The sequence below is a fragment of the Mobula birostris genome, chromosome 4, assembly GCF_030028105.1.
Source record: "Mobula birostris isolate sMobBir1 chromosome 4, sMobBir1.hap1, whole genome shotgun sequence".
Lineage (NCBI taxonomy): Eukaryota > Metazoa > Chordata > Chondrichthyes > Myliobatiformes > Myliobatidae > Mobula > Mobula birostris.
The window spans coordinates 207,457,698-207,473,274 of NC_092373.1; the positions used below are offsets into that span (position 1 = coordinate 207,457,698).

General features: G+C 55.3%; 1 protein-coding gene across 1 annotated transcript in view; it reads left to right on the forward strand.

Moving 5' to 3' along the window:
- Positions 1 to 15,577, forward strand: part of cpxm1a (carboxypeptidase X (M14 family), member 1a) — a 71,917-nt gene that overhangs the window by 35,264 nt on the left and 21,076 nt on the right. Inside the window, exons 7-10 of the mRNA XM_072256852.1 lie at positions 4,841 to 4,923; positions 5,037 to 5,160; positions 5,561 to 5,757; positions 7,148 to 7,327. Coding sequence (XP_072112953.1) covers positions 4,841 to 4,923; positions 5,037 to 5,160; positions 5,561 to 5,757; positions 7,148 to 7,327 — 584 coding nt within the window. The remainder of the gene's footprint in view (positions 1 to 4,840; positions 4,924 to 5,036; positions 5,161 to 5,560; positions 5,758 to 7,147; positions 7,328 to 15,577) is intronic.

Consider the following 15,577-nt stretch of genomic DNA (forward strand, 5'->3'; position numbering starts at 1 on the left):
CACAGGACAGAAAGTGCGTCCCAAAGGTAAAATTAAAGTGACAGTGACCTACAGAGACAAAATACAGCAGCTGAACCTCTATGTACTGAGAAATGGAGGACCACCATTGCTGGGACGGGAATGGTTCAGGAAAATCCAGTTGGATTGGCACACCATCAAGGCACTAGGTGTGTCAACAAAGGAAGACAGCTCGGCGGGGAAAATGTCCACAGATCTCCTCTCACCCATTGTTGACTATTACAATGACGAGGAGGAGCTAGATTGCATTGACAATGAGGATGAATGCTATATCCGTGGCCGCGATCAGATGAAGATACAGAGGATGCAAGTGAGACAGATATTGCCAATAAGCAGGATGATGAAGACTACCAGGAAGTAAAAGAGCAGCTATACCAGGAGAAATTGACATCTCTCAAAAGACAGCTACAGCAGTTACAAGAAGGCACTTTGCAGGAGTATCAGAAAAGGATGAAGAAACTAGATCAACAATACAAGGAAAGAATACGAAATGCAGAGCTTTTTCTGCAACTGGAGACAGAACAAGTGGAAAAGAATTATATTAAAGAGAAGAAAGCAGCAGTGAAGGAATTTGAAGCTAAAAAGATTGAGTTGGAAGAAAAGAAAAAGACGATTGAGAATAAGAGGCTAACAATGGAACTCACAGGACATTCTACGGAGGTAAAGCCAATAATGACTAGGAAACTAAGGTGGAGACCTAATGATCCTGTTCCAATTACAGACAGAAGATGAAAACCTGCACCTGCACAGTTAAATTACTTGTTCACAGATGAACAGATAATGGAAGATCTGCGAACTCTCAATAAGCTTAAATCTCCGAAAAGACCAGCATCTCCGTCTTCTCCTGAGCATCTTCCCAGCACTCCTGCTGAATCACCAGCACAAAGATATGAACCACGAATAGAAGATGAAAAGTTATATTATGATAAGATATGGTATCATAAAGGTCAGGTTTTCTATTTGGAATCTAAGGAGAATACGAAGACTGGCTGTGAAAATGGTCGATATGAACGAGTACAGGAAGGATACACCTGTGATTGTTTTGATGGTTTTGAGCTTGATATGACAAAAATGACTTGTGTAGTTATAAATGAATGTGACGATCTCAGTGATACTATACCACTCAACAGGAATGCAAACTGTGAGAACACAGGGGTCATATAAATGCATATGCTTACCAGGCTATATGCTTTCACAGAATGCCAATGAATGTAACAGGAAAGAGAAGCAGGACATCAATAGAAACCTCAGCTCTGTCTCCTGGGAAGGGAATTGGAAACACTTGGTGAATTATTTTGAGGGGAAAAATGTTTATTTTACTTGGGATTATCAATGTGAGTAAAGTTCCAGTGATAAACTACAAATGTACCAATGCAGTTACCTAGCTTCTTCATAATTTATGCCTATGACTTTAAAAGTGGTTAAATTGGCAATGACTATATTTAGGAAACCAAAGTACAGAGACAACACAAAGAACAAGTAGGCTGAGAATAAGTAAACAGAGTGCTTTCTTCGAATAATGAAGAAGTCTAAATTCCCAAACAGCAATATTTTCTTTATTTGGTCCATATCTCTGTTCTCTGTTCGTGTGGTTTTGTGTTCATGAACACATCTTTTTGTAGAGGGGAAAGGATAGCAACTAAAAATAGTGATGATGGAAGTGCAAGTGTATGGGAGGAACTAACATTGTAATTCGATGGCCCACATTTCACTGCTGTTGGCTGAACATTACAACGTGCATGGTTTCCATAGCAATAATATGAAAATAATCTCTGCTAACCTGAGCATGTCTTAATTACTCCTGTGAAATTTCATTTGGTTGTACAATATAAAAGTATGTATGAAATCACCTATTTATAATGCTTGATTTTTTAAAAAATTCTAAACCCCAAATATTAATGCAAAATGTCACTATATTTCATTCCTGTTGGTAAAAGCTCTCTTCAAATAATAGATTTCAGTACAAAGACCGAAATGTTCCTACTGTCAGGTTAAAGATACATATTGAAAATGTATTAAATCAGATGACAGGCAAGTAGATTACTGAAATCCAAGATATAAGTGCATCTTCTAAATTTATTAAAATTATAATTCAATAAAGTGTGAAGGAGTTAAAAAAAGGCTTGTTATAATTTGATGTTATTATGTTACATTGTTATAATTTGATATTATTAAGTTACTAAGTAAAGAAATGGTAGGTGTTTGTATGTTAAGGGTAAACATATCTGTTTAGCATATACACTATTAAAATAAAAGCGGAAGAGTGTACCGTATAGCCTACTGTATAATATGGGACTACTTTATGTTGTAGAAACATGTCGTTGCATGCGCTATTAGACACGTATTGATCTGTACGTGTGTGTTCAAAATTCAGATTCTGCCAGTAAAGAACCATGAAACTTAGCTCCTGTCTCCAGCATTTTTATTAATAGCATTGTTGTGTAACCAGGCCACACACACAACAGCTTCCTTAGATGATATTCTGATTATCGGATCGACTCCAGAAGAGCACCTGAATAATCAGTTCTCCTGACTGATGCAACTTCGTCTACAACAATCGCGCAAAAAATGCATCCTTCTAGCAGATCATGTAGAATGCCTGAGTTTTCGCTTGGACTCCGAAGGTATGCATTCAAAGAAAAGTGTCGCCCGATTCTTGAAGCCATAGCACCAATGAATATCCATGAACTTTGCTCCTTTCTGGGCAGGTTCAATCGTTATGGCACACAGAACTAGGCCTCTTGCTCCGCCTAACTATCGAGTGAAGAACGATACGAGGTGGCGTTGGGGACGGGCAAAGGAATCTGCTTTTCAGAGAGCCAAACAAATTCTGACTCAATCCCAAGTATTCGTGCACTCCAGACCTGGGGAACCAATCATTTTGTCTGTGATGCCTCTCTGTATGATGGCATGGTGCTGACCCAGGAGAACACAAACGATGACGAGAAGCCTGGTGCTCTCGCGTCACGCACCTTTAACCCAGCCGAACAAAACTGAGCACAGTCAGATAAGGAAGCACTGGCAGTTATTTTTGAGTCAAGTGGTTTCACCATTACCTGTACGGCCAACGTTTCGAGATGCATACGGACCACAAGCCATTGGTGGGATTGCTTGGCGAGGGCAAGGCGTCACTGAGGATGCAACAGTACCTGTCCACTCATCAGTACACGATATCCTACGTACCTGGTAAAAACAACTACACCGCAGATGCCTTAAGCCGTCTTCTGTTACGTGAATAGCCTTGTGAGTTGATCCACCAGGCGAACTGGTACTACTGATGGACTGGGTCAACACGTTCTCACTAGTAAAAAGGGTAGAAGATGAATGGCCAACTACTGCACCCAAAACTGTGCTACTCTATGCTAGATGTCAAAATGAGCTTAGCATCCACTCTGGTTGTCTACTGTGGGGAAGTCGTATTGTAATTCCTACACAATAGAGGTCCCCTATCCTGGAAGAGTTACATTGCGCGCATCCAGGAATATCACGTATAAAGGCGCTAGCCCAGAATTACGTTTGGTGGCCGAATATTGAAGACATTAAGCACATTGTTTGAGCATACGACCCATACCAGCACTCTCGACCTTTAGATGCTCCCATGCCTGTGGTTCCCTGGCATTGGGCCACCAAACCCTGGAGACATTTACGTGTAGACCATGCAGGACCATTAGATGGTCATGTGCTATTGGTAGTCATCGATGCACATTGTAAATGGATCGAGCCAAAGCAGTGAAGGCTTTGGCCAGCAGGACGACGATAAACATTTTACGCACACTATTTTGTACGCATGGAATTCCCAGTACTGTAGTCTGAAATGTGGTCCCGCGTTTACCAGAGAAGCATTAAAATCGTCTTTACAAGGCAATGGAATTCAATTGCAACATACGCCCCCTTATCACACATCATGAAATGGTATGGCCAAAAGAGCTGTTCAGACTGTCTGAGCTGTTGATTTGACTTTTTTGTGCCCAGGCCCAGAAGACCGGGAAAGGGACAGACAAAAGACAATGGAAGTGCGATACGATTCAAATTCGGAACATCAGAAGGTGGGTCCAGTACGAACTCTGGCGGCCGAAGGCGGACGAAAGGAGAGGTTGTGGTAAAAGAGGGCCAACAAGTTTCGTCAGCACTTGAGAATGCTGGTGTACGCTGCTGGCATCTGAACCACATCAGGAAAAGTCCAAATGAATCTCTCATTTCAGAACGAGCTAGTGAACAGGACGGGTTAACCCCGCAGCTTATCAAAGCAGAATTCCCAGTTGGAAGCAGTGAATCCCCACAAACACTCAATTCCGGGTGTCTGGATTGTGCTGATCAGAGCAGACCAGAAAACCGGTGGAATATTAGCAAGCCAGTTTTGCCTAAGCACTCACAGGTGGAGATTTGTCCTGTGCACCGGGTGACTGGTTATCTGTCACGTGCCATCAGGGGATTGGTCAATTTCTTCCACTTACGCATCTATCATTTAATGTTTGACCTACTAATACTGTGCGTGTGGGGTGTTCATTCTTTCTGGCTGAGTACGACTCAAGCAGACCTATTCGGCTGTACAGGGCACGGTAAACTCTTCAGATTTTTCTTTAATTGTAACACCAATGCCCATCCCTCCCTCCCTCCATCAGTCACTCCCTACGCCCATTGTCCCTCGTCCCTCCTTATCCCTCCGACTGTCCATGGGCTGAGGCCCTGGGCTGGTTTCTGACCAGTAGGTCTGCCTCTGTTCCTCGCACCCTCTCCTCTCCCTCCCTCTGCCTGCACACCATCTCCCCCCTCCCCTTCCTCCGAAGAGCCCCTCCCTCACATTCCTCTCTCTCCCCCCAAGGCCGGACCGACCCCTCGGTGGTGGAGCAGGAAAGTTCGGACCAGCTTGACTTCAGGCATCACAGCTACGAGCAGCTGAGGGAGGTGAGTGAGACTCCCCCTACAAAAACACAGGACCTCCAACCTAGCTCCTCCCTCAGTTACTCCCTCCCCCACCCGAATCACCCTCACCCCCCTCACCACCTGCTCCTCCACAGGTGATGCGGCGAGTCCGTAAGGAATGTCCGGACATCAGCCGCACCTACAGCATTGGCCGGAGTGTCCAGGGCCGGAAGCTCTACGTCATGGAAATCTCCGATAAACCTGGGGTGCACGAGCTGGGTGAGTGTGGCACCCGCGGGTGGGAGGGATGTGTGGCACCGACTGGGGGGTGTGTGGTACCCATTGGCGGGTGGGAGGGGTGTGTGGCACTGACTAGGGGGTGTGTGGTACCCATTGGCAGGTGGGAGGGGTGTGTGGCATCGACTGGGGGGTGTGTGGTACCCATGGGCAGGTGGGAGGGGTGTGTGGCACCGACTAGGGGGTGTGTGGTACCCATGGGCAGGCGGGAGGGGTGTGTGGCACCGACTGGAGGGTGTGTGGTACCCATGGGTGGGTGGGAGGGGTGTGTGGCACCGACTGGGGGGGGGGTGGTACCCATAGGCAGGCGGGAGGCGTGACGCAGGGGTGGGAGCGGACAGCGTGCCTCAGTCTGACTCTGCCTGTGTCTGCCGGGTGGTAGGGGAGCCCGAGTTCCGGTACGTGGCGGGAATGCACGGCAATGAGGTGCTGGGCCGGGAACTGCTCATTCTCCTGATGCAATTCCTCTGCAAGGAATACCGGCGAAAAAATCCCCGGGTGCGGCAGCTCGTCAACAGCACACGGATTCACCTGCTCCCCTCGATGAATCCCGATGGACACGAAATGGCCCACAAGATGGTAGGAAGAGAAAGCGTGGACACTGTAGGGCTGTGGGGAGAGAGCGGGACAGTAGGATTAGTGTGGGGAGAGAGCGGGTCAGTGGGATTAGTGTGGGGAGAGAGTGGGACAGTGGGATTAGTGTGGGGAGAGAGTGGGTCAGTGGGATTAGTGTGAGGAGAGAGTGGGACAGTGGGATTAGTGTGATGAGAGAGTGGGACAGTGGGATTTGTGTGAGGAGAGAGCGGGAAAGTGGGATTAGTGTGAGAAGAGAGTGGGACAGTGGGATTAGTGTCGGGATAGAGCGGGACAGTGGGATTAGTGTGGGGAGAGAGTGGGGCAGTGGGATTAGTGTGGGGAGAGAATGGGACAGTGGGATTAGTGTGGGGAGAGAGTGGGTCAGTGGAATTAGTGTGGGGAGAGAATGGGACAGTGGGATTAGTGTGGGGAGAGAGTGGGTCAGTGGGATTAGTGTGTGGGGAGAGTGGGACAGTGGGATTAGTGTGAGGAGAGAGCGGGACAGTGGGATTAGTGTGGGGAGAGAGCGGGACAGTGGGATTAGTGTGGGGAGAGAGCGGGACAGTGGGATTAGTGTGGGGAGAGAGTGGGACAGTGGGATTAGTGTGGGGAGAGAGTGGGATTAGTGTGGGGAGAGAGTGGGACAGTTGGATTAGTGTGGGGACTGACACAGGAGTGTGGGGAGAGAGTGGGGCAGTGGGATTAGTTTGGGGACTGACACAGGACTGTGGGGAGAGAGCGGGACAGTGGGATTAGTGTGAGGAGAGAGTGGGACAGTTGGATTAGTGTGGGGACTGACACAGGACTGTGGGGAGAGAGTGGGACAGTGGGGTTAGTGTGTGACTGATACAGGACTGTGGGGAGAGAGCGGGACAGTGGGATTAGTGTGGGGAGAGAGCGGGACAGTGGGATTAGTGTGAGGAGTGAGCGGGACAGTGGGATTAGTGTGAGGAGAGAGTGGGACAGTGGGATTAGTGTGGGGAGAGAGTGGGACAGTGGGATTAGTGTGAGGAGAGAGTGGGACAGTGGGATTAGTGTGAGGAGAGAGTGGGACAGTGGGATTAGTGTGGGGACTGACACAGGACTGTGGGGGGAGAGCGGGACAGTGGGATTAGTTGGGGAGAGAGTGGGATTAGTGTGGGGAGAGAGTGGGACAGTTGGATTAGTGTGGGGACTGACACAGGACTGTGGGGAGAGAGTGGGGCAGTGGGATTAGTTTGGGGACTGACACAGGACTGTGGGGAGAGAGCGGGACAGTGGGATTAGTGTGAGGAGAGAGTGGGACAGTTGGATTAGTGTGGTGAGAGAGTGGGACAGTGGGATTAGTGTGGGATGGGGTTAGGTACTGTGTGTTTCGTGTCGGTCTGACACATCTACTCTCACTCTGCCCTAGGGGTCGGAACTCGCCGGTTGGGCCTACGGACGCTGGAACATGCAGGGCTTCGACCTGAACCATAACTTCGCCAGCCTGAACTCCGTTTTCTGGGCGTCCGAGGATGTACAATCGGATTCTAGACGTGTCCGTAACCATTTCATTCCCATTCCCAAGTACTACAGATGGCCCAACGCCACAGTGAGTCCTGCAGTGACCCCTCCCCTCCCCTCCCCGACCTCATCCCCTCCCCTCCTCAACCTCATCCCCTCCCCTCCCCGACCTCATCCCCTCCCCGACCTCATCCCCTCCCCGACCTCATCCCCTCCTCTCCCCTCCCCAACCTCATCCCCTCCCCAACCTCATCCCCTCCCCAACCTCATCCCCTCCCCTCCTCATCCCCTCCCCATCCTCATCCCCTCCCCATCCTCATCCCCTCCCCAACCTCATCCCCTCCCCTCCCCCATCCCCTCCCCTCCCCCATCCCCTCCCCTCCCCGACCTCATCTCCTCCCCTCCCCGACCTCATCTCCTCCCCTCCCCGACCTCATCCCCTCCTCTCCCCTCCCCTCCTCTCCCCTCCCCTCCTCTCCCCTCCCCTCCTCTCCCCTCCCCTCCTCTCCCCTCCCCTCCCCAACCTCATCCCCTCCCCTCCCCAACCTCATCCCCTCCCCAACCTCATCCCCTCCCCATTCCCTCCCCTCCTCATCCCCTCCCCCATTCCCTCCCCTCCTCATCCCCTCCCCATTCCCTCCCCTCCTCATCCCCTCCCCCATTCCCTCCCCTCCTCATCCCATTCCCTCCCTCATTCTCTCCCCTCCTCTCCCCTCCTCTCCCCTCCTCTCCCCAACCTCTCCCCTCCCCTCCCTCTCCCCTCCCCTCCCTCTCCCCTCCCCTACCTCATCCCCTCCCCTCCTCTCCCCTCCCCGACATCCCCTCCCCTCCTCTCCCCTCTCCTCCCCTCCCCGACCTCATCCCCAGCGGTATCAGTGGAGTTGCCGTTGCTCACCTCCAGACTGACTGCCTCTCGACCTCGGGACCTTCTCTCAACAGAAACACAAACAGCACAGCCCAGGAACAGGCCCTCTGGCCCTCAGTGTTGTGCCAAACAGATCAGATTGGTAACCAAATCTCTCCTGCCTACACAATGTCCATGTCTTTCATTTTCCTCACACTCGCGTGTCTCTCTAAACACCTCTTTAAAGTCCCTCGTGTTTCTACCTCTAGCACCACCCCAGACAGCCACCACTCCCCTCATCTCAATTGAACCCACCCACTTTCACCTTCAATGCACGCCCACTGCTATTAGACGCTTCAACCCTTGGAATCAGATACTCCCCATCTACACACATCAAAGTTGCTGGCGAACGCAGCAGGCCAGGCAGCATCCCTAGGAAGAGGTACAGTCGATGTTTCGGGCTGAGACCCTTCGTCAGGACTAACTGAAGGAAGAGCTAGTAAGAGATTTGAAAGCGGGAGAGGGAGGAGGAGATCCAAAATGATAGGAGACAGGACGGGGAGGGATGGAGCCAAGAGCTGGACAGGTGATTGGCAAAAGGGATATGAGAGGATCATGGGACAGGAGGCTCAGGGAGAAAGAAAAGGGGGAGGGAGAAAACCCCAGAGGATGGGCAAGGGGTATAGTGAGAGGGACAGAGGGAGAAAAAGGAGAGAGGAAGAGAATATATTTATATATTAATAATAAATAAGGGATGGGGTACAAGGGGGAGGTGGGGCATTAATGGAAGTTTCAGAAGTCAATGTTCATGCCATCATCCACCCTGTCTGTGCCTTTTTTAATCTTATAAACCCCTAACAGATCTCCCCTCAGCCCCGCCACTCCAGAGAAACCAACCCAAGTTTGTCCAGCTTCTTGTCAAAACACATGCCCTCTAAACCTGGCAGCCTCCTGGTAAACCTCTTCTGCATCCTCTCCAAAACCTGACATCCTTCCTATAATGGGGTGACCAGAAGCGTCGATCTTTGTTCCCTGAGTCCGGGCATTGTCCTCCTGCTGAGCGTGTCCTCCCAGGGGTACGGGCACATGGGGGAGGGTACAGCAGTGAGTGATAGGAAGGCAGGTCTAGGGGGTCAGGAAAGGGGAACTTATATTAAAATCAAATGGTACCTCGGCAGAGAATAGGGCCCTCGGGAGTCCGTGTGGAGCCACAGGAGGTAAATGTTTCCCACCTGGATTATCTGTGGAGAAACTCTTGGAAGCAGGAATTCGGGGTAAAGAATGGGAAATCCCTCCAGCAGACCAACAAGAGAGCACGGGGGGGGGGGGTGCGTTGCCTGCCTTGTATTGGTGGCTAAAAACCCAAGAGATAGCCTGCACGCCTGTGGCTGTTATGGAAAGCTCGGGCAGAAACTGCTGGTGCTCTGGCACAGATATCTGTGTCATTACGAGGTACCGGGGGACTGGCGGGGTCTGCAGTTCAGAAGGACTACAAGAAAAGGCCAACAAACTACAGGTTGGTGAGCCTGGCATCAGTGATGGCATGAACATAGATTTCTCCTTCCAGGAATACTTTCCCTCTTCTGTTCCTCAGTCTGGCCCCTTCCCTTTCCTCCTCACCTGCCTACCACCTCCGCATGGTGCCTCTCCTCCCTCCCTTTCTCCCATGGTCTACTCTCCTCTCCTATCAGATTCCTTTTCCAGCCCTTTACCTCTTCCACCCATCACCTGCCAGCTTTCCCTCCTAACTCTTCCCCCTCCCCCACCTCCTTATTCCCGCATCTTCCCCCTTCCTTTCCCGTCTTGGCCTGAAACGTCTCTGATCTGCTGAGTTCCTCCAGCAGTTTGTTTGTGTTTGCCTATGATTGCATGGTCTCCCCAGGCAGCTGTGGCTGCTGTGGGTACGGGTCCCTGCTGGGAAAGGCTTTGGCTGCTGTGGGTACGGGTCCCTGCTGGGAAAGGCTCTGGCTGCTGTGGGTACGGGTCCCTGCTGGGAAAGGCTTTGGCTGCTGTGGGTACGGGTCCCTGCTGGGAAAGGCTCTGGCTGCTGTGGGTACGGGTCCCTGCTGGGAAAGGCTCTGGCTGCTGTGGGTACGGGTCCCTGCTGGGAAAGGCTCTGGCTGCTGTGGGTACAGGTCCCTGCTGGGAAAGGCTTTGGCTGCTGTGGGTACGGGTCCCTGCTGGGAAAGGCTTTGGCTGCTGTGGGTACGGGTCCCTGCTGGGAAAGGCTCTGGCTGCTGTGGGTACGGGTCCCTGCTGGGAAAGGCTTTGGCTGCTGTGGGTACGGGTCCCTGCTGGGAAAGGCTCTGGCTGCTGTGGGTACAGGTCCCTGCTGGGAAAGGCTTTGGCTGCTGTGGGTACGGGTCCCTGCTGGGAAAGGCTTTGGCTGCTGTGGGTACGGGTCCCTGCTGGGAAAGGCTTTGGCTGCTGTGGGTACGGGTCCCTGCTGGGAAAGGCTTTGGCTGCTGTGGGTACGGGTCCCTGCTGGGGAAGGTTGTGGCTGCTGTGGGTACGGGTCCCTGCTGGGAAAGGCTCTGGCTGCTGTGGGTACGGGTCCCTGCTGGGGAAGGTTGTGGCTGCTGTGGGTACGGGTCCCTGCTGGGAAAGGTTGTGGCTGCTGTGGGTACGGGTCCCTGCTGGGAAAGGCTCTGGCTGCTGTGGGTACGGGTCCCTGCTGGGAAAGGTTGTGGCTGCTGTGGGTACGGGTCCCTGCTGGGAAAGGCTCTGGCTGATGTGGGTACGGGTCCCTGCTGGGGAAGGTTGTGGCTGCTGTGGGTACGGGTCCCTGCTGGGAAAGGCTTTGGCTGCTGTGGGTACGGGTCCCTGCTGGGAAAGGCTCTGGCTGCTGTGGGTACGGGTCCCTGCTGGGAAAGGCTTTGGCTGCTGTGGGTACGGGTCCCTGCTGGGAAAGGCTCTGGCTGCTGTGGGTACGGGTCCCTGCTGGGAAAGGCTCTGGCTGCTGTGGGTACGGGTCCCTGCTGGGAAAGGCTCTGGCTGCTGTGGGTACGGGTCCCTGCTGGGGAAGGTTGTGGCTGCTGTGGGTACGGGTCCCTGCTGGGAAAGGCTTTGGCTGCTGTGGGTACAGGTCCCTGCTGGGAAAGGCTGTGGCTGCTGTGGGTACGGGTCCCTGCTGGGAAAGGCTTTGGCTGCTGTGGGTACGGGTCCCTGCTGGGAAAGGTTGTGGCTGCTGTGGGTACAGGTCCCTGCTGGGAAAGGCTCTGGCTGCTGTGGGTACGGGTCCCTGCTGGGGAAGGTTGTGGCTGCTGTGGGTACGGGTCCCTGCTGGGGAAGGCTTTGGCTGCTGTGGGTACGGGTCCCTGCTGGGAAAGGCTTTGGCTGCTGTGGGTACGGGTCCCTGCTGGGAAAGGCTCTGGCTGCTGTGGGTACGGGTCCCTGCTGGGGAAGGTTGTGGCTGCTGTGGGTACGGGTCTCTGCTGGGAAAGGTTGTGGCTGCTGTGGGTACGGGTCCCTGCTGGGAAAGGCTCTGGCTGCTGTGGGTACAGGTCCCTGCTGGGAAAGGCTCTGGCTGCTGTGGGTACGGGTCTCTGCTGGGAAAGGTTGTGGCTGCTGTGGGTACAGGTCCCTGCTGGGGAAGGTTGTGGCTGCTGTGGGTACGGGTCCCTGCTGGGGAAGGCTTTGGCTGCTGTGGGTACGGGTCCCTGCTGGGAATGGTTGTGGCTGCTGTGGGTACGGGTCTCTGCTGGGAAAGGCTCTGGCTGCTGTGGGTACGGGTCCCTGCTGGGGAAGGTTGTGGCTGCTGTGGGTACGGGTCCCTGCTGGGAAAGGCTTTGGCTGCTGTGGGTACGGGTCCCTGCTGGGGAAGGTTGTGGCTGCTGTGGGTACGGGTCCCTGCTGGGAAAGGCTCTGGCTGCTGTGGGTACGGGTCCCTGCTGGGAAAGGTTGTGGCTGCTGTGGGTACGGGTCCCTGCTGGGAAAGGCTCTGGCTGATGTGGGTACGGGTCCCTGCTGGGAAAGGCTTTGGCTGCTGTGGGTACGGGTCTCTGCTGGGAAAGGCTCTGGCTGCTGTGGGTACAGGTCCCTGCTGGGAAAGGCTCTGGCTGCTGTGGGTACGGGTCCCTGCTGGGAAAGGCTGTGGCTGCTGTGGGTACGGGTCCCTGCTGGGAAAGGCTTTGGCTGCTGTGGGTACGGGTCCCTGCTGGGAAAGGCTTTGGCTGCTGTGGGTACGGGTCACTGCTGGGAAAGGCTCTGGCTGCTGTGGGTACAGGTCCCTGCTGGGAAAGGCTCTGGCTGCTGTGGGTACGGGTCCCTGCTGGGAAAGGTTGTGGCTGCTGTGGGTACGGGTCCCTGCTGGGAAAGGCTCTGGCTGATGTGGGTACGGGTCCCTGCTGGGAAAGGTTGTGGCTGCTGTGGGTACGGGTCCCTGCTGGGGAAGGCTCTGGCTGCTGTGGGTACGGGTCCCTGCTGGGGAAGGTTGTGGCTGCTGTGGGTACGGGTCCCTGCTGGGGAAGGTTGTGGCTGCTGTGGGTACGGGTCCCTGCTGGGAAAGGTTGTGGCTGCTGTGGGTACGGGTCTCTGCTGGGAAAGGTTGTGGCTGCTGTGGGTACAGGTCCCTGCTGGGAAAGGCTCTGGCTGCTGTGGGTACGGGTCCCTGCTGGGAAAGGCTCTGGCTGCTGTGGGTACGGGTCTCTGCTGGGAAAGGCTTTGGCTGCTGTGGGTACGGGTCCCTGCTGGGAAAGGCTCTGGCTGATGTGGGTACGGGTCCCTGCTGGGGAAGGTTGTGGCTGCTGTGGGTACGGGTCCCTGCTGGGAAAGGCTTTGGCTGCTGTGGGTACGGGTCCCTGCTGGGAAAGGTTGTAGCTGCTGTGGGTACGGGTCTCTGCTGGGAAAGGTTGTGGCTGCTGTGGGTACAGGTCCCTGCTGGGGAAGGTTGTGGCTGCTGTGGGTACGGGTCCCTGCTGGGAAAGGCTTTGGCTGCTGTGGGTACGGGTCCCTGCTGGGGAAGGTTGTGGCTGCTGTGGGTACGGGTCCCTGCTGGGAAAGGCTCTGGCTGCTGTGGGTACGGGTCCCTGCTGGGAAAGGTTGTGGCTGCTGTGGGTACGGGTCCCTGCTGGGAAAGGCTCTGGCTGATGTGGGTACGGGTCCCTGCTGGGAAAGGTTGTGGCTGCTGTGGGTACGGGTCTCTGCTGGGAAAGGCTCTGGCTGCTGTGGGTACGGGTCCCTGCTGGGGAAGGTTGTGGCTGCTGTGGGTACGGGTCTCTGCTGGGAAAGGTTGTGGCTGCTGTGGGTACGGGTCCCTGCTGGGAAAGGTTGTGGCTGCTGTGGGTACGGGTCCCTGCTGGGAAAGGTTGTGGCTGCTGTGGGTACGGGTCCCTGCTGGGAAAGGTTGTGGCTGATGTGGGTACGGGTCCCTGCTGGGGAAGGTTGTGGCTGCTGTGGGTACGGGTCCCTGCTGGGAAAGGCTTTGGCTGCTGTGGGTACGGGTCCCTGCTGGGAAAGGCTCTGGCTGCTGTGGGTACGGGTCCCTGCTGGGAAAGGCTTTGGCTGCTGTGGGTACAGGTCCCTGCTGGGAAAGGCTCTGGCTGCTGTGGGTACGGGTCCCTGCTGGGAAAGGCTCTGGCTGCTGTGGGTACGGGTCCCTGCTGGGAAAGGTTGTGGCTGCTGTGGGTACGGGTCCCTGCTGGGGAAGGTTGTGGCTGCTGTGGGTACGGGTCCCTGCTGGGAAAGGCTTTGGCTGCTGTGGGTACGGGTCCCTGCTGGGAATGGTTGTGGCTGCTGTGGGTACGGGTCCCTGCTGGGAAAGGCTCTGGCTGCTGTGGGTACGGGTCTCTGCTGGGAAAGGCTCTGGCTGCTGTGGGTACAGGTCCCTGCTGGGAAAGGCTCTGGCTGCTGTGGGTACAGGTCCCTGCTGGGAAAGGTTGTGGCTGCTGTGGGTACGGGTCCCTGCTGGGAAAGGCTCTGGCTGCTGTGGGTACAGGTCCCTGCTGGGAAAGGCTTTGGCTGCTGTGGGTACGGGTCTCTGCTGGGAAAGGCTCTGGCTGCTGTGGGTACAGGTCCCTGCTGGGAAAGGCTTTGGCTGCTGTGGGTACGGGTCCCTGCTGGGAAAGGCTCTGGCTGCTGTGGGTACAGGTCCCTGCTGGGAAAGGCTCTGGCTGATGTGGGTACGGGTCCCTGCTGGGAAAGGCTCTGGCTGCTGTGGGTACGGGTCCCTGCTGGGGAAGGTTGTGGCTGCTGTGGGTACGGGTCCCTGCTGGGAAAGGCTTTGGCTGCTGTGGGTACGGGTCCCTGCTGGGGAAGGTTGTGGCTGCTGTGGGTACGGGTCCCTGCTGGGAAAGGCTCTGGCTGCTGTGGGTACGGGTCCCTGCTGGGAAAGGCTTTGGCTGCTGTGGGTACGGGTCCCTGCTGGGAAAGGCTTTGGCTGCTGTGGGTACGGGTCCCTGCTGGGAAAGGTTGTGGCTGCTGTGGGTACGGGTCTCTGCTGGGAAAGGTTGTGGCTGCTGTGGGTACGGGTCCCTGCTGGGAAAGGCTTTGGCTGCTGTGGGTACGGGTCCCTGCTGGGAAAGGCTTTGGCTGCTGTGGGTACGGGTCTCTGCTGGGAAAGGTTGTGGCTGCTGTGGGTACGGGTCCCTGCTGGGAAAGGTTGTGGCTGCTGTGGGTACGGGTCCCTGCTGGGGAAGGTTGTGGCTGCTGTGGGTACGGGTCCCTGCTGGGAAAGGCTTTGGCTGCTGTGGGTACGGGTCCCTGCTGGGAAAGGCTTTGGCTGCTGTGGGTACGGGTCCCTGCTGGGAAAGGTTGTGGCTGCTGTGGGTACAGGTCTCTGCTGGGAAAGGTTGTGGCTGCTGTGGGTACGGGTCTCTGCTGGGAAAGGTTGTGGCTGCTGTGGGTACGGGTCCCTGCTGGGAAAGGCTTTGGCTGCTGTGGGTACGGGTCCCTGCTGGGGAAGGTTGTGGCTGCTGTGGGTACGGGTCCCTGCTGGGAAAGGCTCTGGCTGCTGTGGGTACGGGTCCCTGCTGGGAAAGGCTTTGGCTGCTGTGGGTACGGGTCCCTGCTGGGGAAGGTTGTGGCTGCTGTGGGTACAGGTCCCTGCTGGGAAAGGCTCTGGCTGATGTGGGTACGGGTCCCTGCTGGGAAAGGCTTTGGCTGCTGTGGGTACGGGTCCCTGCTGGGAAAGGCTTTGGCTGCTGTGGGTACGGGTCCCTGCTGGGAAAGGCTTTGGCTGCTGTGGGTACGGGTCCCTGCTGGGGAAGGTTGTGGCTGCTGTGGGTACGGGTCCCTGCTGGGAAAGGCTCTGGCTGCTGTGGGTACGGGTCCCTGCTGGGAAAGGCTCTGGCTGCTGTGGGTACGGGTCCCTGCTGGGAAAGGCTCTGGCTGCTGTGGGTACGGGTCCCTGCTGGGGAAGGTTGTGGCTGCTGTGGGTACGGGTCCCTGCTGGGGAAGGCTCTGGCTGCTGTGGGTACGGGTCCCTGCTGGGGAAGGTTGTGGCTGATGTGGGTACGGGTCCCTGCTGGGGAAGGTTGTGGCTGCTGTGGGTACGGG